At 47.5% G+C, this 24,205-nt stretch overlaps 1 protein-coding gene across 2 annotated transcripts in view; it reads left to right on the top strand.

Annotated features, from left to right (window-relative positions):
* Nucleotides 1–23,841, top strand: part of PDZRN3 (PDZ domain containing ring finger 3) — a 238,243-nt gene extending 214,402 nt beyond the window's left edge. For both annotated transcript variants that reach the window (XM_032867414.1, XM_032867415.1), the window contains 7 exons: nt 3,084–3,331; nt 6,108–6,195; nt 16,301–16,399; nt 17,737–17,799; nt 19,404–19,505; nt 20,683–20,799; nt 21,388–23,841. In XM_032867414.1, the coding sequence (XP_032723305.1) occupies nt 3,084–3,331; nt 6,108–6,195; nt 16,301–16,399; nt 17,737–17,799; nt 19,404–19,505; nt 20,683–20,799; nt 21,388–22,956 (2,286 nt within the window). In that variant the 3' untranslated portion in view covers nt 22,957–23,841. The remainder of the gene's footprint in view (nt 1–3,083; nt 3,332–6,107; nt 6,196–16,300; nt 16,400–17,736; nt 17,800–19,403; nt 19,506–20,682; nt 20,800–21,387) is intronic.
* The last annotated feature ends 364 nt before the right edge of the window (nt 23,842–24,205 follow it).

Below are 24,205 nucleotides of genomic sequence, written 5' to 3'. Positions count from 1 at the left end.
AGCTTGGTTAGTTCGTTTGCTCAATGCAACCATCAGAGACCCTAGCTGCCCAGTTTTTCTGCTCCGAATCCCTCAGTATGTTGTTAATTTGGCCCCAGCGACCGGCTCTCAACATGATCCCAACATACTCCCAGGCGTCCAGGCAGCACATGCAGATGATTTGCCCAGAGGAAGCAGGGGGCCATCCCTACCTGTTTTAAAAACAAACAAAACTTCAAAAGCTCCCTAGCAGATTCCTCATGGTCTCCTACCAGCCAGAAGTGTGTTGCATGCCCATGCCTAAATCCATCACTAAGGGAACAAGAGCACCGTAATAAGCCAAAGTTAATCAAATCCACACCGGCAGGCTCCCCGGGAGGGAAAGCTCTCTGATCTGATGGAAGTAAAACAAAATCCCATCTTCCTGAGCTGAGAGGAAGGTGAGGCAAGGAGGGCTGTCTGTCAACCAGGTAGCTAACACTGTCTGGTGTTGCATCTAGAAGACCTGATTGTACATGTAAAAAGTTGACTCCTAGGATGGGTTCTTCTTTAGATGCAACTAGAAGGATCCTGAAAGAAAATCTCATGTTCACTCCCTTTTGGCAAAAGCCCTGGTATTTATGTATGAATAGAGAAACCATAGGTTATAAGATCTTGCAGGACGCATTCAAAAGTCTTCATGTCTGAGGGCGCCCGGGTGACCCAGTCAGTTAATCATCTGTCTTCTGCTCAGGTCATGATCTCCAGGTGCTGGGGTGGAGCCCTGAGTCGAGTGGGGCTCCCTGCTCAGCAGGGCGTCTGCTTCTCCCTCAGCCCCTTCCTCTGCCCATGCGTACTCTTTCTCAAATACATAAAAACTTAGGGGAAAAAAAGTCTTCACGTGAGAGTTGGTTGGGAGTAATACTGCCTCCGGTACAAGCCATCCCTGGTGACGACCGAGGGCAGGAGACAGCTGGGCTAGCTGGCAACGGCCACGCCCACATCTCCTACACGTGCTGTCTATGGCATTAATCTAACCCAGGGACAGTCTGACTCTCACACTGCACATTCCTGTAGTATTTGACCCTTGGCGTCAGGCAGTAATGGAAAATAGGGCTCAGAGAGTTCTGCCAGAGCATGAATCTCACAGATCTCCAAGTCCCTGTTCAACCACGCCCCCTCCCCTTCCCTCCCAACCCAGGCCCCGAGCACTCTGGGCTCTGAGCAAGGAGGGGGCCAAGATGGTCCGCTGGTTTGGAAACTGGAAAGAATTCCTTTGTGTCTGTTTGTCCTCTTCTCAAAGGGGGGGGGGGGGAGACAGTTGTGAGGTTCAACCCTGGCGTCCCCAGTCCTCCTGGGCAGAGGATGGAAGAGTTTGGTGTTTTCAGCCGTTTCCCTACTTCCTGGCGCACTCGAGTCATTTCCTAACCCAGAGTTCTTGTTCTACCCAAGTCCCTCGTGTTGCAAGTAAATTACTTAAGTAGATTGACTCCAGATCATTAATAATCTCCGCCGGCGTGATGCACTTGGGCTTCATTACAAGCAAAGAGTCTCACATCTATTCTTCAACCCAGCAGTTGTTTACAAGATCCGCGGTCCTGAGAGTTCTTGTCCCTGCAGGGCCGGAGTGGAGGGGCTTAGCAAAAATAGAAAAACGGCTGCCTGATCAATACTCGTGTTTTGCTCGGACAAAGAGAAACCGACATGCTCTCTGCCTCAGAGGTGGGACCTAATTGTCATTGTGCTTTGAAGTACAAGATACTGGGAGGTTAGGGGGAGGAAGCGTATGCCGGACAGGAAAAGGTTCAGTGTTCATTTTGACATTTGTAAATAAATACTAAAAACATGCCTATTGTAACAGTATCAGTCTAAGAGATTTATGCTCAGGAACCCCTATGTGAAGTGACACGAGCTTGTGAGTGTTGCTCTCCGGAGATTTGAGAAGCTCAGGAAGTTTTGCAGAGGTACAGCCCACAGAGTATGGTTCCTGTACGATCACTTTGTATCTGACTTTACAAAGCAAGCCGACCCCCTGGGGAATAATACTAAACTATGAGCCGGGGACCGTTTCTGCAGTGTAGTCGCTAGACGTTACCAAACTCCCGGAACATAACATCCTAGTCCTTCTCTGTGGGGGACGGGAGGAGGACGAGGTAAATTCACGAGTTGGACTAAGAGGTTGCTTGGAATGACTTCATTTTCTAGAAGTAAGGTTCTGGTTTCTGTTTCCTCTTGTGTAAGCTGTGCTAAAGATAGCCACGTTGAGTTAGCGGATTGGATGCCGCAACCCAGATTCTTGCCAATGGTATAAAGTTGTGACCCACCGCTAACGAGCTGTGTGGGCTCATGTGGTGAATCTGCAGTTGTTAGAGGAGGGAGATGAGCATAACATTGGCTCTGCCAGCTTCCCGGACTGTGTTGAGGGAAGTGTTAAGTGGTAGCTTTGGGTCAGTCCTGCGGTGGACTGTGGACACGCTGTAAGTAAAGGCACGGGGGATGCGGTGGTGGCTCAAGCTGTACACAGTGGGAAACAAGACTCTATGAAGCTAGCAATGGTTCCCCACATGTCGGCTAGAATGCCAGCCGTCCGTGCACCACGTTGACACCTGCCATGTCCATCTATCGCCCGGATTATCATTTACTTAATATATTAGATTGACTTTGAAAAAAAGAAATAAAAGCAAAGCAATTTATTTAAAAAGGAAACTTCACATCACTTCCGTAAAAGCAAAGCTAATGTCACCTGACATAATAGACCCCATTAAAGCATAACAATGTAATTAATTTCCAGTTAGCTATTATTGGCTGATAAAGGCTCTGAGCCTGGAGGCTGCTCTTTTCTCTCACAGGCAAGATTAGCAGGTGATGATACCGTGTGAAAGACATTCCGGTAGGAAGCCAAGACTTCCCCACTGTGAGATTTATCATTTGATGCCAGATCTGTATCCCTCCAAACTCACTCCCATCCCACCAGGCATTCCTTAGGAAAGAAACCTAAAACAGGGAGAATTGGAATTCTCTGACACCGCCAAGTTCTTCATTTTAGCTTGCTTACACGGGGGTGCAGTCTTTCCAGCTTCTGCTTGACTATAATCCTCTCTCACCCTAAATATATTTTTCCACAGGTCAACGGTAAAGACTTATCCAGAGCGACTCATGACCAGGCTGTGGAAGCTTTCAAGACCGCCAAAGAACCCATTGTGGTACAGGTGTTGAGGAGGACGCCTCGGACCAAAATGTTCACGCCTCCGTCAGAGTCGCAGCTGGTAGACACGGGAACCCAGACTGACATCACCTTTGAGCACATCATGGCACTCACCAAGATGTCCTCTCCCACCCCACCTGTGCTGGATCCCTATCTCTTGCCAGAGGAGTAAGTCACATGGTCCTGTGGCACTAACCCGTTAAGCACGGTAAAGAAGTGCAGTGAAGTTGTTTTCTTCCCTTCCATGTGGTGGAAAACATGAGCGGGTCTTACAATTTTCCTCCAAGTTGCTCATGTTTAACTTTATTGTTTATAGAGGCAATCAATTGAGTCCTGCTCAAAACTGCCCTGACATATTAATTACTTTATTATAGCCCTGGAGCGGAGTTATTCAAATTATATTCTAAAAACGAAATTACTTACAAATGTCGTAAAAGTTATTTCAGACTAAAATTTAATCACCGCAAATGGCAATGTGAAGGTTTTGTGTTCTAACTAGAGGGAATGCTGATGGTTCTCTTAAACAGACAACAAAGTGAGTCGGGAGTGTAAAGAGAACCCTGAAGGGTGTGCATTCTGCTTTCTTGGGTCTCGTTTCAAACCTGGATCTATGTTAATAAGCCCACACGTGCCTCATATAAATACCACATTTACCGATTAAGTAACAGCTGCGATCCGGCATCCCGAATGAATTACTTTACACATGACTCTCCTCTTACCTTACTTCCTGCCAGAGAGAGAGAGAGAGAGGAGCTCGGAGCCTTCAAGTCAGATGAAACTGATGTTTGAACTGATACCTAGCTGGGCAGCTGGGACAATTTACTTTATCCCCATTTTAATATAAGAAAAGTGGTGATAGCACCCAGTGTGTAGGTGTTGGGCTAGAGGAAGTAATGTGTGGGAAGTTCTCAGCATGACATATGGTAAGCACTCAGGAGGGAGTAGAATCGTTCATTGAGTTAGTGAGATGAAACATCTAGAGAAAAAATGAAGAGCGAGAAATTTTCTGAGAGAGACCACTTCTGAGAAAATGCCTGCTTTATCGTAGAGCTCATAGTGTGTGATTTTGCCTGTGTGAGGACGGGATGTCTACTTCCCCACCTGAGTCTCTCTAGGTGATGGGAGAGTCACTCCTGGGTCTTCCTGTCTTGCTCCTGCTTCCGATCATTGACGTGATGCTTTATTTCCAAGGGCATCTTATCCCTCCTAGGGCGAATGTCTGGGTGCTACATGTTGGGTTTCAGATAGTAGCTCAATAGCTGGAGTGAGCCCACATTCCCTGTGGTTCCTCCAGATTCCAGACGGAGGCTTGCCTTTCATCCCATGGTGTTACCCGCTGACAGTCACAGGAGCCCAGGGCTAATTCCCCAGGCCTGACAGAGTAATTTCAGCTGCAGCTGACAGTGGGGATGGGGGACGAGGGGTTCCTCTCTCTGGCATCCGTGCTCAGCGTGCACAGGAGTGTGCACAGACGATGGTCCCTTCTGTGCGGTGGGGAAGTGCATAGGCATCCCTTCTCCTCAGCTGAAGTTGGCAGCGACTGAAAGTCAGGTCTGTCTAACCTCAACTGCCAGCGCTTAGCCACACGACTCTTCTGTGGCCTCCCAGTTGCTCCTGGAAAAGAATTGCCTGATTGACTGAACACAATCATTCAAGCCAGTCCTTTGACTTTATAGAGCAAAACTGCCTCTCAGTATTGATGAGGGCTTTGTAGCCACTCCTGCCTCTCAGATGTTGAACTGTCACCGTGATGGGCCTTTTAGAAGCCAAACCCTTAATTTCCTCTTCAGTCTAGTTAACATGACATGACTTACCCCCCTGGGGCGACTTGAGAAATGTCAGTAGAGTCCAGAGGTCAGGCCTCTCCAGGTTCTGGCCCAAAGGTCAGAGCAGGGCAAGAGCGTACATCAGGATGGAAAGGGAAGTGTTAATATGATGCTTGAAAGCCCAGGCCTTCCAGCGGCATCCTCAGTACTACAAGCCCCTTAAGTGCTGGCAGGATATTTACCAGATAGGTCCAGAGAATTGAAAGCCAGCCCTTGTTTGGCCATTCGTGTCTGATCTGGTATTTCAAAACTAAGTGCCCGGGAGGGAAGACCAAAGCCCATTGATTGCTGTGCTGACCTTTGAGGACAAGATGCTTTGAGTCCCCAGGCAACCGTCAGACTGAAGCCTTCCCACCATGTCTGGCCCCTCTCAGAGCTGCTCACCAAGCCTGTTACCATCCCCACTGCCACGGCTCCTGGAGGTCCCAAAGAGGCCGTGGCTTCTGGAAACAGGTTTTCACATATGTTGTCCTAGAGAGACTCAAGCTTCCGTCCTCTGAGCAGTGGTGTGTATGCATGTCAGCTCCAATACGGGTGCATTTCACATGTGCATGTAGGTACATTCGTTCATTCATTATGTACACGTATGTGCGTACTCGGGTTTCATGTCAAACTTGCCTTGTCATGGGACAATCACAGAAGTTTGGAAAGACACTGTCCTAGATGACAGCCTCATAGTTTTGGTCCCAGCCCTTTGGACTGGACTCAGCGGCCAGCACATATCTTGGAGTGTTGCCTGAAGTCCAGCCTTTTCTCCCCAAAGACAAAATGGAACAGTGAAACAATAAGTAGGAGAGAGGAGTGTGTCTGCTGCCTAGACACTGAGTGAGACAGGAGGCCTGTTGATTCATGGGACTGGTCGGTGGGAGGATGGTCGCTGGGAGCAGTAGAGGCAATGCCTCTGTCCCCTGCATCTTCTCTGAGGAGGATAGAAGTGTTCATTAGGGGAGGTCCTGTGCTGCTGGGAAGCACGGTCAGAACAGGGGGACTTGGGCAAGACAGTGCCCTGGCCCTGAGAATAGAGGCGGCATGACAGCAGGCCCGGCGAGGTTGGGGGAGAATGAAAGCAGCAACCTTCAGCCATAAGCAGGCCATAAAGGTGTCTCTTCTATTCTCAGGCATCCCTCGGCCCACGAGTACTGTGACCCCAGTGACTACATTGGCGGCATCCATCAGGAAATGGACAGGGAGGAGCTGGAGTTGGAGGTAAGGACGTCCTTGTCTCGATGTAGGAGTCGTTGCTAAGACTAACAAGGTCTCTGTGAGCACACACGTAGTTCATGGATGTTAACGAAAGAGCCACTGTGGGTGGATTTCTTTCAGAAGAACCACTTTGAGTCATGCCATTTAAAGGCATAATTCGGCTTTTCTTCCCTGCCTCTTTTTTCCCTTCTGTTCCCCTTTCAAAACAGAACGTAACAGTCTGACCCCAAAGCAGAAATGTAGGGGTTTTCTTTAAATTAAAATCACTTGAAAGATAGGGTAGCGAGTCCTTTTGTGGATCTGTGAACTCAGGTTCTCTCCTCTCATCAGGCTCTAAACTCCATCCGTTCTTGTAACTGCAGGGGGCTCCCCGACCTTTTCTCCTCTTAAAGTCATGGCCACTTTGACTCAAAGGCGAGAGTAGGTGGATAATTAGAGTGGGTGCTCACCCACACCAACACAAAAGGGCTTACCCAATGGTTTCTAACATTGAGCTTGAAAAAAATTCGGTAATCCAAAACTCTGCTTAAGTTGAGGCTATATCTGACTCAGATATGATTTTAGGTGATGTCTGAGGTCACACCAACCTCTAAGGGCTTTTAAATTTATTCTTATTCAAGTATAACTAAGATACGGTGTTGCATTAGTTTCAGGTGTCCAACAGTGTGACTCAGCAGTCCTGTAGGTTACTCAGGGCCCCTCTGAGAAGTGCACTCCTTGTCCCTGTCACCCGTTTCACACAGCCCCTGGCCCACCTCCTCTAGTGGACCTCCGTTTACAGAGTTCCAGATCTCATTTGTCTTTTAATAAGAGAGATGGAAAATAGAGCAAAGTCACCTTTCAAGATGTGCTTATTTATACTTTTGGGCAAACACTGGTTCCTGTATTCCACTGTGTTTTTGAAAAATATAAGAGTTTTTTCAGAACTGACTTTACAGACTAGGATAATCGGGGACCTTTTGGAAAGATTCCTGATGTCAAGGGTAGGCCCTGCAGCTCCATCGGGAGGCCAGCCAGGAAAAGTCCAGTAACATTTTACTCAACCGTGGCTGCCCACTGTGCCATCCGGGCCATCCTACCGACATGCGTGAGGCTGACGGATTGCTGTGAGTGGAGTAGGTTGGGGGGCAGTGACGGAGGCGGGGGATGAGTGGAAGGTGGTCGTGATCCTGGAACTCTCCTTTACAGTTACCAAGGGGTTTTGTGCCAGAAGAGAGGACAGGGATCAGTTGGCTGCTCCCTACAGCCTGACACAGACTGATCGGTGTACTTGGCAATAGAGCCGTGATGGACTCAGAGGCATTGTTTGGAAAATTTGAATTTTCCGCTAAATGCCTATGGTCACTGTGGAACGGTGGTCATTGTGACTCAAGACTGCGGCCGTTCCTGCACACTGTCCACCGTAGACTGCAGTATTGGCCTCCCACTGATTGATGCTGTGTGAAATGTAGCCTTGTGCCTTTCCGAAAACCAGCGATTCTGCCTATTATTTACAATTTCTCAGCTCCCCAACTTCAGGGCTAGTTCATGGAGCAGCCAGTGCCTCCCCCAGGACACTAGTTCTTAACATGTTAACTAACACACAGTGTGTGCAAATGGGGTTCCACATCAACTGTGTTTGAGAAATGTCTGAGTGAACCACAGTGAACAGATTTGGGTTCCAGAGGACGTCTCAGTCCTGGATATGTTCAAGGGCACAGTAAATGTCCCATGAAGGGGAAGAGACACAATAGACAAAATTACCCCAACATTTTTTTTTTTTTTTTTGATCGAACAACTTCTCTTTGGCCAACTACCTCTTAGCATTTCCTGGGTCTAGAGTTCTCTGGAATAGGGCTTTACAAGAAGAAGGTTATTTAATAATAGTTATAGGACAACACTACATTTTGATGATGAATGTAACTGTGATAAAGTCAAAGTCTTTAAAAAGCTATAAAATATCTCAGGAGCTAGATTTTTAGAGTCTGACTGACCTCTGAACAACACAGGGGTTAGGAGGGCTGACCCCCCGTGCAGTCAGAAATCCACGTCTAACTTCAGACTGTCCAAAAGTTTAACTATTAGCCTACCATTGACCAGAAGCCTTACCGATGACATAGACAGTTAACACACACTTTATCCTTACAGTCGGGTAAGCCAGAGAAAAGAAAATAAGAAAAAATACATTTTCAGTATTATATTGTATTTATCAAAAACAATCCACATGTAAGTGGACCCATGTGGTTAAAACCCATGTTGTTCAAGGGTTGGCTGTATGGTGTAGACTTGGTAAGTCATGGACACTTTGTTAAGCTCGACTCCATACTAGTGATCTATTTTAGTGTCTAACGCCTCAGAGAACCTGACGGAACCTAGGGTTTCTTCCTGGAAAAATGCTTATGTCTAAAAGAGCTTGCAGATGCTTTCTGGAAAGTCACAGAGCTCCCACAGTATCTGCCCCATTTGACCCATTCTGCCCTACATTTTTTTTTCTTGTATCTGAATACCACAAGATCACTGTTTGCTTTCTGTTCTGCTTTAACCCAGCTCAACTCATTGTAACTAAGGTGAATTTATTTTAAAGGCAATGCACTATGACTGCCTCAGACAGAAAATTAGCATCAACTGCCATAAATAAAAGGTTCTACACAGTACATACAGTGGACCCCAGACAATGTTACCAAATCCTGGTGTGCATCATTGATGGGGCCCGGTGAGGCCTGGGGGGCCTGGGGCCGGTTCGCCCCAGCCCACCTCTCTTACTCAGGAGATCAGCTAGTGTTAAAGAAGTGTTCAGACTAGCCCAGACGGCGGAGTCCATCTTCCTAAAGGTGGTAACCTTCTCAGCATGAACTGCCTTGCTTTTGGTAGAAGCCACTCTAAAACAGTTCCCTAGAATCTTGCTTCTCCAAATGTGGTGCCAGGACTGGCACAGCATCCCCTGGGAGATGGAAGGAAATGCAGTCTTGGCCCTCAGACCTGCTGAGTCAGAATCTGCATTTTTAACAAGATCCCCAGGTGCCTCGGTGCACGCTCAAGTTGGAGGGGCCCCACCTAGAGGTAAAAAAATCCAAGTTTCCATTTGCTCAAGGGGCAAAGCAGCAAGGCTTTGGTTGTGCATTCCATTCTGTATAGACTTCTTTCTTTTCATGAGCAAAAAGCAGAGACAAACAACCCAAATATTTGGAAAATCAGTTGAGTGTTTTATTTTTTTTGCAATGCAAACAAAGTAAAATTTGATAGTAAAAAGTGCCTGTTCCGAAAAGGTCTCTCTGCAATTTTCCCTGAAACCCGTTTTCTTTTCTTTTCTTCTTTTGCTGAGTGTTTTACATTAGACCTTTGATGCCATGAGACTTTACGTCCATGATTATTTTCATTTAGACTTGCCCATTTTCACTGATCATCTGTTACACAGAATACACTGGAGCTGGAAATGTAAAATCAGGAAGTCACCACCCTGCTTGCCTTTAAGGAGCTCACGTCCCTCACAGTTCCTAAGCCCTTAGGATTATTAGACAGGAGCTCGCCATCTCCTAAGAAAGCCAAAATATGGTCATGGGTGCACACCAAGCAGGAAGGTTGCTTTCCCCTCTGGACTTTTGTCCTTAGCTGAGATGTCACCAGGTTATTTTTGTTAAGTAAGCACATCTCACAAAGTGAACCTGGCGGTTTGGGATAAGAGGCCCATCCTGAGTCCTGTGGTGAGGGTGTGAAGTCTTCCGGAAGCTCAGTGTGACCCCTTCCCAGGAGGCACTCTCCCGTAGAGAACAGTGTACCTCCAATGCTTTGCCCCATTGCAGAGGCACGTCCTCGGACGGTAGTCTGGTCAGCTCCCAGATGCTCAAACGAACCTCAGTGCCAAGAACAGAGTTTCTAAAACAGACCCAGTTTTTAGGGAGATTGGCACATACCTGTCATCCATGATTCTCACCAGGTTTCATAGAGCAGTCCACACTCTGTCTCTGCTACGTTCCGTCCTCTTATATCCCCTGCCCCCGACTCTGGAGTTAGATTACAAAAAGAGCAGCGTGTTTTGAGTTAGGGGGTCAGTCTCAACACACCACTCATCGTCCGAGTTGGATAAGATCAACATCCATACCTTTTGAAAAATAACTTGTTCCGTGGATATTATATAGGAGGAAAATATATGAGTGTGTTGGGATATTATAGAAGCAAATGCACAGAGAAAAACAGATGTTCTGTCTTTTAAAGCACACAAAATGATCGTATTTAGGTAAGTGTCAAATCCCTGTTATTGTGAAACTGTGTAAAGCTAAAAGGATTATACCCAAGTATGCCCAAGGGTTGAGCAGCCACATAATTACCCATAAATTTTCAGGTACTGAACACCTGCTCTAGATCTTCCTGGAGGCAATTAAGAAGGAAAATAGATGTTTGAAGAAGGCTTTTTCCTTAATCTAGCATGTTAATTTCCCAGTCGGTTTATCGGTAGCCCCCCCTCCCTTCCAAGCTGTGAAACTACCCTCACCTATGTTGTGTTCTAATGATGTCATTTTGGGGTGAGAAAAGAGAAGAAAAGCTACAGTTTCAACAGGGAGACTAAAATGACCTCCAAACCGGGTTTCATCAAGTAACCGAAGTAGATCACTAGGGAATTGGGATTATGCTGGAGGCGATGCAGGACACCCCAGCCAATCGATCCAGTTGTCTTCAGCCTTTAAGGCGCAGCTCAAGAACTCCTCCAGGAAGCCTTCCCTGGTCAGCCCTGCCCTCATGGAGTCGGCCTCCTCACCTAGTCCCAGTACAGTCGGCACTTGCCCGTTCTTTGTGCTACTGTCTGCACACCAGGACCTTCTGCCTGCTCTGCTCTCATCCCACAGAGAACTTGCCCAGATCCTAGTGTGGCCCCACCCGGCTCCATCTTTTGTCCACAGGTCACCTCCAGAGAAGCTTTCCAGCCACTCTTTCTAGGACATCCCTACCCCAACAGTGCCATTTCCTACTTACTGACTGGCCTCCCCACCTAGAACAGGAGTTCCATGAGAGCTGGGCTCTTGTCCAGCTCATTCGTGGCTCCACTCCTCGTGTCTAGGATACTCGGCACATGGCAGATACCCCGTAAACATTTGTGGAGTGGAGGAATAAATGCCTCATTACCTTATCTCCAGTGAAGGTTCTCAAAGGGAAGTGAAGCCTCTCTAGAGACAACTCTGTGTTGTATGTAGCCCGCCCCATGCATAGACCCATAGACAATGGAAATGATTTAAAGATGTTGGCACAGCAGTTCTGAACCGATAAGGTAGAGGTATGCTGCAGTGACCCATCTTCCTGGTGTGGGATAAGCCACTGAAATTAGTCTTTGGGATCCTCTCTGATTAAAGTGGCTGATGTTGAAACAGAAAGCTTGAATCACCCAGGTGGAATGGCCCCATTAATTCTCTTAATTGGGCTATCGTTTCAATTTCATCTGAAATGTCAGGCTTAGCAGTTCATTTTTATCCAAGAGTCCATCTAGACCAGTAAGCAACAGGACACCAGTGATGGGGGAGCTGTAATCCAGATAATGCTAATACATTATTCATACCAGTTTGATTAATGGTCTTCTTTGAAATCTTATCTCCATCATCACAGACAGATATGTATTGATAACCTCTAAGCTTTCAGTGATGTGCTCAGTTGGGTAAGACTCTGCCTTTAGCTTTGAGGCAGAATGCAATGTTGAGAATTTACAAGCCAGCCAGTGAGTTTGGAGAATTGTCTGCTCAGGCCCCCAAATATACCATATCTGGTTGGGAAATTGTAGAATAGCTGAGACGTTTCAGAGAAGTGAAGTGACTTTCCCAAGGTCGCCTGGCTTGCTCATGGCCCAGCCAGGATGCAACCAGCAGGTTGTTCATGTGGATTTTTTTTTTTTCTGCCTTGGAATTGCAAGCTCCTTCATTCAATTCTGAGGCACCTACTGTGCACACTACATTAGGCTTTTCTTTACTTCAAAACTCATGATTCAACTATTGCCTTAATATAATCTTGATGAGCAACCAAGGTAAAACTCAGATTTACACACAGCTAGGACAGTAGCAGTTTTTACGGTATTGTTTTCCAAGAGCTTCTGAAAACCTTTTATGGTTCACTCTTTGCCTAACTATGAGCATCTAGGCTCATTCTCCAATGTTGAACCGTCCCTTGGAAATTGAGTGACCAGAGCTAAGTTGTACCATCTGCCTTCTAAGGGAAACTTTTCTGGTGTTTGTTTAGTGTTCCTCAGAAGATCCAGGTAACACAAGGAGACGTTCTAGGCCAAGCCACCCTTTCTAATATCAATGTCAAGAACATACCTGGAGTAAACCTTTCCTTTCCTTTCCCACCACTGAGAAATGTAATACCAGCATAAGTCTATCCTGTACCACTCATCATTTTTAAAACCAGACCACTTCTAAGATAGAAAGTTATTTCCAGAGGACTACTCCCTAAACTAGAATTACACTCCCATTTTTGAATCTGTTCTAAAAGTCAAGTCCTAAAGTTTGCTTCACAGCCAACTGGAATTGTGGGTGGAAAAGAAAGCTTTAACATACTCAGGGCAAGCATAAGAGTGGGCTCCTCCTATGCTCTGCCCTCTCATGGTGTGTGTGTGTGTGTGTACATGCATGCACGTGCGTTTGATGCCAGAGCCAGCTTCTCATCCATGTCAAAGATGGAATTCAGCTTTTGTAGTATTTAAGTCAAATCTGACCAAAGTGAAAATGTGATTGTAGCCATGACAGTCTGTCCTGGGAGGATTTGCAATGGGATTTAAAGGCTAAATGCAGTGTCGGCTAAATCTCTGTGCTGTAGGTAGGGAGCCCTGCATTCTCAGAGTATTGCTAACTGGGAATAGATCTGGTAATGAAAACCTCTCGTTTCCCATGCACAAATGTGGAAATGTCGACCATCGTGTATTATGTGTCATTTCCAGCAGTGTGTTGGAAATCTATTATTGATTTGCTAATCACTTATGAGGTTAATAGCAGCATATAAAAATGTGTTCAAGGACAGCATAAGGGATTATCCATGATTCAGGTATCAGAAATTCAGGTGAAACTATTTTAAAGCAACACTTTAGGATGTATTCCTTTCCAGCCTGACATCTTGTTCTAAGAAAGTTTCCTCCCTGGTTATAAAAGATTTGTTGAAAGGAACTGGCAGATTCAGAAGAGTAAAGTACAGGGGGAAAAAAGCCTCCCACCAATAGCAGCATGAGCTGATGTCCACATTTATAGCTTCATAGTTCTCCAACTATCTGTCAGTCAAAATCCTGACCAAAAAATAGAGTAGAAATGCTGTTCAAGCTAGGTTTTGTTTTTTTTTTTAAATCATTTACCCAACACTTGAGACAGCAGACTGTCTACGTTTTGGAAACCAAGCCAGAATGTAATCCTTTTTTATGTAGCAGACCTTCAGCTATCCCATTCCTTAAGAGCCTTCCTTTTTCTGTCTTGAATAATCCTAGTACATTATGCTCTTCTTTTCCAAGACAACAATTTCCACACATTTCACTTTCCTAGGTTTTCAGATGGAGCCCTCACTTCTAGATGTGTGTTGGAGAGCTGTGCTTCTCAGACGCTCTATACTGAAAAACCAGGAGGACCAACCAGCTTCAGTGTGTCACTGATACGTGGTTCTACCATGTGGCACGCTATATAGCTCATCCTGTATAAACTTTGCCACTTGAGCCAGGAGCACCTGAACCAACACACACTTCGGTCCGGAAGCCAAGCTTGCTCATCTTGTTCTTGGGTATTATGACAATATCCAAATGCTCTAGTAGTTTCTAAATCCTTCCCTCAGTTTCTGCACTTATTCCTTAAAACCACACTTGGAAGCTCACTCTGGGTTCTAGAATAAAGCCCAGTGGAACTTTGAAATCCATTATGCTTAGAAACTCACCTTGGTGGCCAGTTGCTCAGAAAAAAGCTGTAACTCATATCACCATTTGTGCTTCTCTTAAAAGGACTATCACAGCATTTATTGTCTTTATCGTTTTCCTTCCTCCAGCCTTTCCTGTTCTTTCCCTCTCTCCGCTTTGGTTGCCCATGGACCCGTTCCCGAACCATCTGGCGTCTGCCATGATAGCACAGAGCTCGGTGGCAGCATTTGCCTATAGTTGTGCAGTTGGACCCAAACAAACCATCATGAAATTCCACTGACTCACACTAACTTGTGAGAAGGGTCAAAACGGAGAAAGTCTTTCCTTCTACCCAGACCCAAAGGAAGTGTAACCTGAGACAGAGACGTGGGCTTGTGTTTGAAACGTAAGAGGAGGATGTGTGACTGATAATATTATGTGAGGTATGCAAATGGGTTACTCCAAACTATTTGGAAAGAATAGGCCCTTGTAGTTTACATGTGACCTTCAAACTCCTGCTTCCTCCCTTACTGTGCTGCTCAGTCCAGTTCTCAAAACAGGAGGAAAGACATTTCCATCCAACTGAAGTATCAGAAATTAATGGGATTTCATTTAATGAAAATTTGCCATATTGCTAAAGCTATAATTAGGAAGTGAATTAATTAACATATCAATATTCATAAAACAAAGTTACTTTATTGGGGAAGGGACATGTGAGATTATAACCCCTCTGCTACACGCAAGTGCAGGTAAACATACCTGCAGTAATTATTTTACTACCGTTTCCTGTTAACTCTGGGCCAAGCACTGTGCTGAAGCTGTCTACGTGTCTTACCTCACTGAGTCTTCCCCCAGCCTGAGGCAGCAGAATGGCATTGCCTAGTGAGGAGACAGGCTTAGATACAGCCACAGGCCCATGATGGAGGTACCAGAAAATGTAGCTTTGGGATCTGAACCCAGGTCTTCCTGTCTTCACAGCCCCAACCCTTCACCATCACATTACTCATCTGCCAGAAAGACTGCCGAAAGGAATCTGTCCCATCAGGGCAGTCCTCACTTAAATCTTTTTCATGGGTTCCCACAATGGCAAAGTGAGATCTGGGCTTCTCATGCTGGCCTGTGGAGGGGGTCCTCCTGACCTGGTCTGGCCTCATGCCTAGCCGTGCTCAGCCCACCTCTTTGCACACAGGGCTTTGGCATTTGGCCCAGGACATTTGCACCTGCTGTTCCTCCCCCTTGAAAGTGTCCACGGTGTTGGGACCTTGCCTTTCACAGGGGAGGGTTCAGGAAGTATCTGCTTTGAGCTTCCCCACAAGGACAACTGCATCCTTACCACCCACCAAGAATACTGTGGAGAGAGGGAGTGGTCCCCAGAGACCATGGTTTCGGAGACCCAGTCTCTCAGCACCTCCCCCCTCCCAGTTGGTGAGCAGGCGACGTAAAAACCAGACCGAGAGACCTGCTGGAGACCTTCTCAGGCAGCCCTTCAGCTAGGCCTCAGCTTAGCACTGCAGAATCTCGCAGGGGCAGTTGGCAGTGTGGCAGAGAGGACAACTTGGCTGGTTGATACTTTCAGAAAACCCAGAACTTCCTCCCAGGACTCCAGCAGTTTTCGGAGTTCTGACTTCATTCTGCCGCACAGACTAATTGGCAAATACAGTGGTGTTCCCTGTGCTCATGTGTCTCGCATTTGGGCTCACTTTGCTTTTATCTTATTTAATTTGCAGTAATAGCGGCTGAAACTAATTTCTCGACTGTAAATATCACAGCTGTTGTGGAAACCATTAATTGCACACTATCACGTTACCCTCCTTTCTTGGATCAATTTATGTGTAATCTGTTTGCAAGTTCTATTACTGTGAATATTAAGGGAACGCAACGTGAAATAATCTAACTGAACACATTGGAAACATTTGTACTGAAATGGCTGGATGGTTTGGGGTATGGAAATAGTCTTGTTTGTGGCAGACGTTGAAAGAAGGCTTTTTAAAAGCCCAACCCCAGAAGTCTTGACACTGAGTGAAATATAGGTTATTTTTCTTTTGGGGGATCAATAAAATAACTATTTTCAAAATGACTTTATATTGACTGAAAGGTCAGATATGCCGTGGGCATTGATCCTGTGTCCATAATCACTTTTTGTTTAGTAAGTTAACCACTCTATACAGTCAAATACAAAGAAACCCAGTTCATCATTGAAACAAAGTATTTCTAAAGCATTTGACCCCTCCCAGCTCTCCCTGCTTGCTGGAGGCTCACTGCAGTGGCCTTTTCTTTGTCTAGGAAGTGGATCTCTACAGAATGAACAGCCAGGACAAGCTGGGCCTCACCGTGTGCTACCGGACAGATGATGAAGATGACCTTGGGATTTACATAAGTGAGGTACGAAGGCTGAGCATTTATAAGTATCATCCCAAGACCAGAGGAGTTTTGCTTTGTTGGGTTTTTTCCTGTTACATGTTAACCAGCCTTCACTCTGGCTCATTGACAAGTCTTTGGAAAGACCCAAATGTCTTTCTCCCCTTCATCACACAGTCCATGAAGTTACATCTTTACATGGGGGTTAAGTTCAAATGTCAGTCAGCACATAAGGCGAAATTACACTTGAGAAGCCTGCAAATCGGCCATAAAATGGAGCCGTTTACACGGTTTTGTGTGTTCAACCCCGAGGGGACAGCAATTCACATTTCCTTTCTCATGTCCATTGAATGGGATGGTGGATGGAATCATTTACACTTTTTAAAGTATTTATTTTTTCCTTTTCGTTGACTGTGTATATCGCTGCACTCATGTAAGTTAAATATGTCTGCAACGGACAGAGATGGAAGCTATTGTGATCTTTTTTTTTTTTTTTAAAGATTTTATTTATGTATTTGACAGAGAGATCACAAGTAGGTGGAAAGGCAAGCAGAGAAAGAGAGGGAAGCAGGCTCGCCGGCGAGCAGAGAGCCCAGTGCGGGGCTCAATCCCAGGACCCTGGGATCATGACCTGAGCCGAAGGCAGAGGCTTTAACCCACTGAGCCACCCAGGCACCCCTATTGTGATCTTCTTAGAGAAGACAATGCAGTGTGATACACATAGATACTTAACCCGAGCCTCCCATCTACACGAGCACAGACACTCAGTTTTGTCAGGACATGAAACCTCTCTCCGTGGGATGAGCCAAGGGATGTGTTTACTAGGCTTAATAGTTATCCCTTTGGGTGTACTTTATTCACCAAGCTTAAGATGGTCCACCGTTCCTGAATTTGGGGGGATTTTTCCCATACTTCATCCCACTTGTCTCAATTATATTTCATTTTTAAAGTTACTTTCCAAAATGGAACCATTTAGGAAAATAATCAAGGTATGGTCGCTCGTCAGCATAGGCGTGGGGTCCAGTTTACCTTGTTCTGCATCACACTTTGGTTTTCATTTCGGTGCCTGCGATGAACATGAGCTGTGCCTCTCCATCCCTCAGGTCAGCAGGGTCTGTGCACACCACCCTGTCACAAGGAGGCCATGTAGGGATCCAAGTGCCTGCCCAGGAAAGGCTTGGAAACAGATTAATCCATGTTTGCCTCTCCTTGCATGACACCAAGTCTTGTTTATTTCTGTGCAAAACAAAAACAGGGATAAGCAGGACTGTGTGTCAGATAGCCTTTGAGAAGTGCTGCTGTTTATTCTCATACGTATCTTCAGTATCCACTCCGTGCTGACCTGTCCGTGTGTGTTTCAGATCGACCCTAACAGCATTGCGGCCAAGGATGGGCGCATCCGAGAAGGAGACCGCATCATCCAGGTAGGTCAGCCTTCCATCAGAGGCCTCGTCCCCTGCCTGTCCCTGACGAGCACATTTTATGGATGATGATAATAGCTTTAGGGTTGAAAATGCAGAAGACATTAAAGAACAAGGATCACCAAGTCAGATGTACAGGGAGGCCAGATTTAATTAAATTAAAGAGTGAAGCAAAGACCCTGCAAAGTGACATGCACCAGGGAGTGGTAAGGCCTAGGACAATTGGACAGAGCTGCTCCAGCACCTTATAGAAGACACACCTCATTGCCTTCCATTCTTTCTGCAGGACCCAGCGCAGCACCGCCAGGGCCCAAGTCAAGCCAATAGTCTGCAACTTGTGAACCAGAATAATTCTCATTTTTTATTTCCCTGAGGAGTTATTCTGGACCATGAATGTCAAGTTTGGTCTTGTCCTTAAAATAGGAACATCTTTGGAAAATTTAGTAAAATTGATGGAGAAGCCTTTTAAATTTCATGACTTGACATTTAGAAGGGCTTCTGAGGATAGTTTCTTTACCTGAAGCCCTGTTGCTCTTTGGAGTCCAAATGAGACTACTTGTTCCAGCTACAGTCTTCTTTAATCTCCCAGAAATGGAGATCGTTTGGTCCACTGTGTCCCACAAGGCTTAGCTTCTACCTCCCCTCATTCCTATCTTACCATTTATGTTCCACTGTGTTTGTATCTGCCATGACTTACTGCACTGTGAGTCATTTATCTTCCCTTTTTCCACTGCTTCGTCTGCATTTCCCCAGATTTCAACCCCAACCTCAGCTGCTTAACGACAGTTTGCTGGTGAAGTAACCCATACCTTCATTCCTAAATGCTCTGACTCATCAGCAGTCCCGCCACTTGGGGATACTGTCCTCTTCCTTTAGCTTTTCTATGGGGCACGGAAGTCCTGGGTTCCAGACATGGCCCTGCCTACCTCCACGGGTCACTGGGTTCATTCACCCCAACCAGTAGGGTCACCCCCTCTGTTGCCTCTTGGTTCACAGGCCTGTGTTGGATGGAAGGGTCCCCTCCCTGCTCTTGAGACCATTCCTCTGTGCCCTGGAGCAATTTGTGAGGGTCCCTCCTGCTAGACTTTTTGTCCAACCTAACGAAGTTCAAGTGACAAACTGGGCACACAGACCACCACATATAATGCCATTTCCTTGTTTGCCCTCAACTTCCATAATGGTCACATGAGACCTGCTGCTGCTTTTTCTCCCCTATTATCTGAAAATGCCTATAATAATGCATTAGTATATTCCCTTTATGTTCCTGCCGGAGTATTATGTCTGATTAAATTGCTCAGATGTTCCCTCTTCACAACATGGTGATTTTTCTCAGTCTGCCTTCTGGAGTCTCAGCCATTTATGTTCACATAGTTTCCACATTAGTTGCCTTGTATACCTGTCACGGCTGACTGATAGACCAGTCTGAGCAAGGCCTTTCCTTCGGAAAATGAGCATTCTTTGCAAGCTCCATGGAAGTTCTCTGCTCCAGCTGTGACTGTGTGACACACGGAAGCCTGGAACAGTATAGAATGATTTTGTTATGATCTCATTATACTATTGTCCACCCCTCCGTGGCCTCCTCACCCCCTTTTTTTTTTTTTTTTAAGATTAATGGGATAGAGGTACAGAACCGTGAAGAGGCGGTGGCTCTCCTAACCAGTGAAGAAAACAAGAACTTTTCCTTGCTGATTGCAAGGCCTGAACTCCAGGTGGGTCCGCTTCCTGCATGAGAAGCTGGGTCTGTGTTGCTACAACCAAAAACCCAAGTCCATGGCACTGTAGACCACTGCCCAAGTATTGGGTCTGAATTTGAAGGCACTTTGTATACCCTGAAAAGGTCGTCTCACTTGATATGACCTAAAATCTATTTTATGTTTTAACCGTTTAAGGAGGGCACTGACATCCAGCCTGACATCACACTGTAGGCCCAGCAGGCTCATTAGCGTAGGAATGGTCATGAAGAAGAAAACAAGGGAGAGCCAAGGTCATAACCATCTAGATGTTGGCATTCCCAAAGCTTGACAGGTGTTCCAGCCAGGGTCAGTGTGGACCTCATCTCCAGCTGCAGAGTGGAGGGAAGGTACAGCACAGTAGCTGTGGCTAATAATAGTGCATTGCTGCTAAATCTTTGATGAGAGAGTAAATCTCAGGTGATCTCACCACACACACACACACGTTTTCCTCGTTAATGAGCTTGACTCTAGGAATTACCTATGTTGATGTATATTCATTCATCACCATGTACCTCTTAAACATAAAATACAACTTTTATTTTAAAAAATGAAAGCACCATTGCTCAGAAAACCTTTTCTCAGTGTCTGGCTTTGGGGGCCATATAGCCTCTGGTGCCATCGCTAGACTCTGCTACAGTAGCACAGAAGTGGCTGCAGACAGTCCACGGGCGGCAGGCCACATCTGACCCCTGAGCAGTCTGCTCTAGGAAGACGTGGGCGTGATCAAAGCGAGGGGTTTTGCCCCAGACGGGTAGTTAGCAGAACCACGTTCTGTGTTGAAAGGAACGCTTCCAGCACCGCAAATAGTTTGTCTTCAGGGCCTGCTAAACCCATGTGTGGGCCAGCCAGCAGGGGCAGGGGCAGGGCTAGCTGTCCGGGACCCCTCCCGGGTGGCCTGCTTCCCTGAAAGTAGCCCCCGTGGATGCAGGAGCATCCCCTGGAGAAAAGACAGCGGTGGCCAGCAGAGGCTTTCCTAGGGTAGAAGGGCTCTTGACCATGAAGGAGGCCGAACAATGGGCACACTGTGTTTTCAGGCCTCCCAGAGAGAGCCTAAGAAGTCTTTTCCCCCAAGTTAATGTCCTTTCTTTTAAAGAGTAAATGAAAGCAAAAGGAATCCCGTCTGAGGCCCGTGTGGGCTGCTCTGTCTCTGCAGCTGGACGAGGGCTGGATGGATGATGACCGCAATGACTTCCTGGACCAGCTGCACATGGACATGCTGGAGGAGCAGCACCATCAGGCCATGCAGTTCACAGCGGGTGTGCTGCCGCAGGTGACTCCCCGCCCCGCCCCGCCCCTCCCCGTGCCTTCCCCTCTGCACACCAGCACAGCCCAAGCCCACAGCCTCCCCCACCCAGGCAGTGGGGCTGGGCTCTGAAAGCGCGGTCGTCCTGCTGAGGTCCAGCTGACGAGCTATCCGCTTGGAAAACGCCTGAGCCAGCTTTAACGCACGTTAGGAAGCATGAAGTCATGTTTTCAAAACTAGAACAATTCCGTTGGCGTAACCTGAGCTTCTTAGGGCTCTGTAGCCCTATTCTGTGCCACCGCCGTGGTCAGGGTCCTGAAAACGCACTGCTGAGTGGTAAGGCCCTCTGCGCCTCCTGCTCCTCGTGCACTGGGTGCCAGCGTGGCTAGGATCATTCACTGAGCTAAGGTGGCTAATACCCTCGTCTTGCAGGTGGGAGAACTGAGGAGGTGTTTAGCCCGGGTGGGTCTGCCTGATGGCGAGGTTCGGAGAGCATCCGCGGCCCCTCAGCCTTAGAGACGCAGAGCCTGCCCCGACCGGCAGCCCTTGTCCTGCAGGGCACGTGGCCGCTGCGGTCCGCACCTCCCTCACCGTGGCCGTTTGTTCTTGTTCCAGAAGAAGCACGAAGAAGACGGGGGGACCACCGATACAGCCACCATCCTGTCCAACCAGCACGAGAAGGACAGCGGCGTGGGACGCACCGACGAGAGCACGCGCAACGACGAGAGCTCGGAGCAGGAGAACAACGGCGACGACGCCACCGCCTCGTCCACCCCGCTGGCCGGGCAGAGGAAGCTCACGTGCAGCCAGGACACCCTGGGCAGCGGCGACCTGCCCTTCAGCAACGAGTCCTTCCTGTCGGCCGACTGCGCCGACGCCGACTACCTGGGCATCCCCGTGGACGAGTGCGAGCGCTTCCGGGAGCTCCTGGAGCTCAAGTGCCAGGCCAAGAGCAGCAGCCCCTACAGCCTGTACTACGCCAGCAGCCCCCTGGACGCCAGCAAGAGTGACCCCGAGAGCGTGGACAAGGAGCTGGAGCTGCTGAACGAGGAGCTGCGCAGCATCGAGCTGGAGTGCCTGAGCATCGTGCGGGCGCACAAGATGCAGCAGCTCCGCGAGCAGTACCGCGAGTCGTGGATGCTGCACCACAGCGGCTTCCGCAACTACAACACCAGCGTGGACGTCCGCCGCCACGAGCTGTCGGACATCACCGAGCTCCCCGAGAAATCCGACAAGGACAGCTCGAGCGCCTACAACACGGGCGAGAGCTGCCGCAGCACCCCGCTCACCTTGGAAATGTCCCCAGACAACTCCCTGAGGAGAGTGGCGGAGGGCGGCGGCTGCGCGGGCGGCGAGGGGGCGGCGGGGAGCGCGGAGGCCTACGGGCCGTGTCCCGGGAACCTGCTCTCCATCACCGAAGATCCGGAGGTGGGCGGCGCCAGCTACAGCCCGCCGCCGCCCCGAGAGCTGGAGCCCAGCCCGGCTCCGGAGAGCAGGGAGCGGAGGCCCAGCGACGACGGCGGCAGCCCCGGCCAGAGCCCCAAGCTGGGCGGCTCCTACCTGCCGCCCTTCCCGCACTCGCCCTACAAACACGCGCACATCCCGGCGCACGCGCAGCACTACCAGAGCTACATGCAGCTGATCCAGCAGAAGTCGGCCGTGGAGTACGCGCAGAGCCAGATGAGCCTGGTGAGCATGTGCAAGGACCTGCACTCGGCCGGCGCGGCCGAGGCCCGCATGGAGTGGAAGGTCAAGGTCCGCAGCGACGGCACGCGCTACATCACCAAGCGGCCGGTGCGCGACCGCCTGCTGCGGGAGCGCGCGCTCAAGATCCGCGAGGAGCGCAGCGGCATGACCACGGACGACGACGCGGTGAGCGAGCTGAAGCTGGGCCGCTACTGGAGCAAGGAGGAGCGCAAGCAGCACGTGGTGAAGGCCAAGGAGCAGCGGCGCCGGAGGGAGTTCATGATGCAGAGCCGGCTCGACTGCCTGAAGGAGCAGCAGGCGGCGGACGACAGGAAGGAGATGAACATCCTCGAACTGAGCCACAAAAAGATGATGAAGAAGAGGAACAAAAAGATCTTTGACAACTGGATGACAATCCAAGAACTCCTAACCCACGGCACAAAGTCCCCGGATGGCACGAGAGTGTACAATTCCTTCTTGTCCGTGACGACTGTATAATTGTCCCCTCCCGCGTGGTGTACAGACGACAGAACGCTACCGTTGGGGTAGAAATTCCTGCCTCGTTCAATGCGGCAAGTTTTTGTATATAAGATAAATACGGTCATCCTGTTTATAGTCACGACTGGCCAACGCTGCGACTCACTCTGGGTGTCGATAGCTCTCTTTTAAGCGGAGAAAACCCACCCTTAACTGTCTTGGAAGGCAACGGTTACAAGCAGAGCTTTTTTCAAATAGCAATTGTACTTTTTTACTTGCTACCTTTTACATAAAGTGTTTAAATTTCAAAAAGATCTTTTATTAAGCATACTTTCACAGAATAATTTGTTTAAACTATATTCATATAAAAAAGTTAAACACGCTTTTTTTTTCCTGCCGAAAACAAATACAACCGTCAGTGTGTATTTTTAACAGAACCCTATTTTATAATGTTACTTTGTTAAATGTGTTTCATATGAGTGACCACTAATATATAATTAAGGTCAAGGCTTCAACTCAAAACTCCCAAACTGTGTGGTTTAGGATTTAATACACATAACCAAACCAGCAGTGTTTAGAGTTGGGATACACATTTAAACAAACATTTTTTTTTTTTTTCCTGGTGAAAGTTCCCAAGAGCGTAAAGGTTTTACCAGAAAGCAAAATATCACGCAGCTTTATGGAAGTTTAAAGCATGTTTGCAAATATTGCAGCCCGATGGAAGAATTTGCATGTAAAGGAAAGTTGTGGATGGAGGTGGTTTGTGGAATTTTAAGTGCTCATTGTAGTAAACCTTTGCTTTGTAGATTTGAAGGGACAGAGTTTTACAAGCAAGCTCATGAAATCATGATTAGTTACAAACACTAAGTAAAATGAAGTTAAAATAAATTATTATTTTCTATTTGATATGTTTTGAAGTGATTCCTCATTTTTTGCAGTGGTGCTTATAAAATAAAAGCCTTTCGCAGTGTTTCTTTTTTTCTCCCATTATATTATCTACTACCTTGGGAATATTTGACTCTTTCAAATCATCCGGTACCTTCATTCTGCCCAAAACCCAAAGGCAGACCTAAAACAAATGTCTGTCAGTTAAGAAGAGGGAATAAAACTCACCACTGAATCCTGCATTCTGACTGCTGTCTTGCAGAAAGCCTCAAGCCTGGCCCGGTTACCCTGTAAGCAAGAATGAGAAGGAGCAAGTTTATCAATCAGGGTCACATTTACAATGAAATCTCTCTGGTTTATTGCAGCCATTACTGCCTGCCGATAA

The sequence above is a fragment of the Lontra canadensis genome, unplaced genomic scaffold (genome assembly GCF_010015895.1).
Source record: "Lontra canadensis isolate GAN:19392208 unplaced genomic scaffold, GSC_riverotter_1.0 scaffold34, whole genome shotgun sequence".
NCBI classification, from domain to species: domain Eukaryota; kingdom Metazoa; phylum Chordata; class Mammalia; order Carnivora; family Mustelidae; genus Lontra; species Lontra canadensis.
The sequence above is the reverse complement of the archived record's forward strand: the minus strand, read 5'-3'. Positions and strand labels throughout refer to the sequence as shown.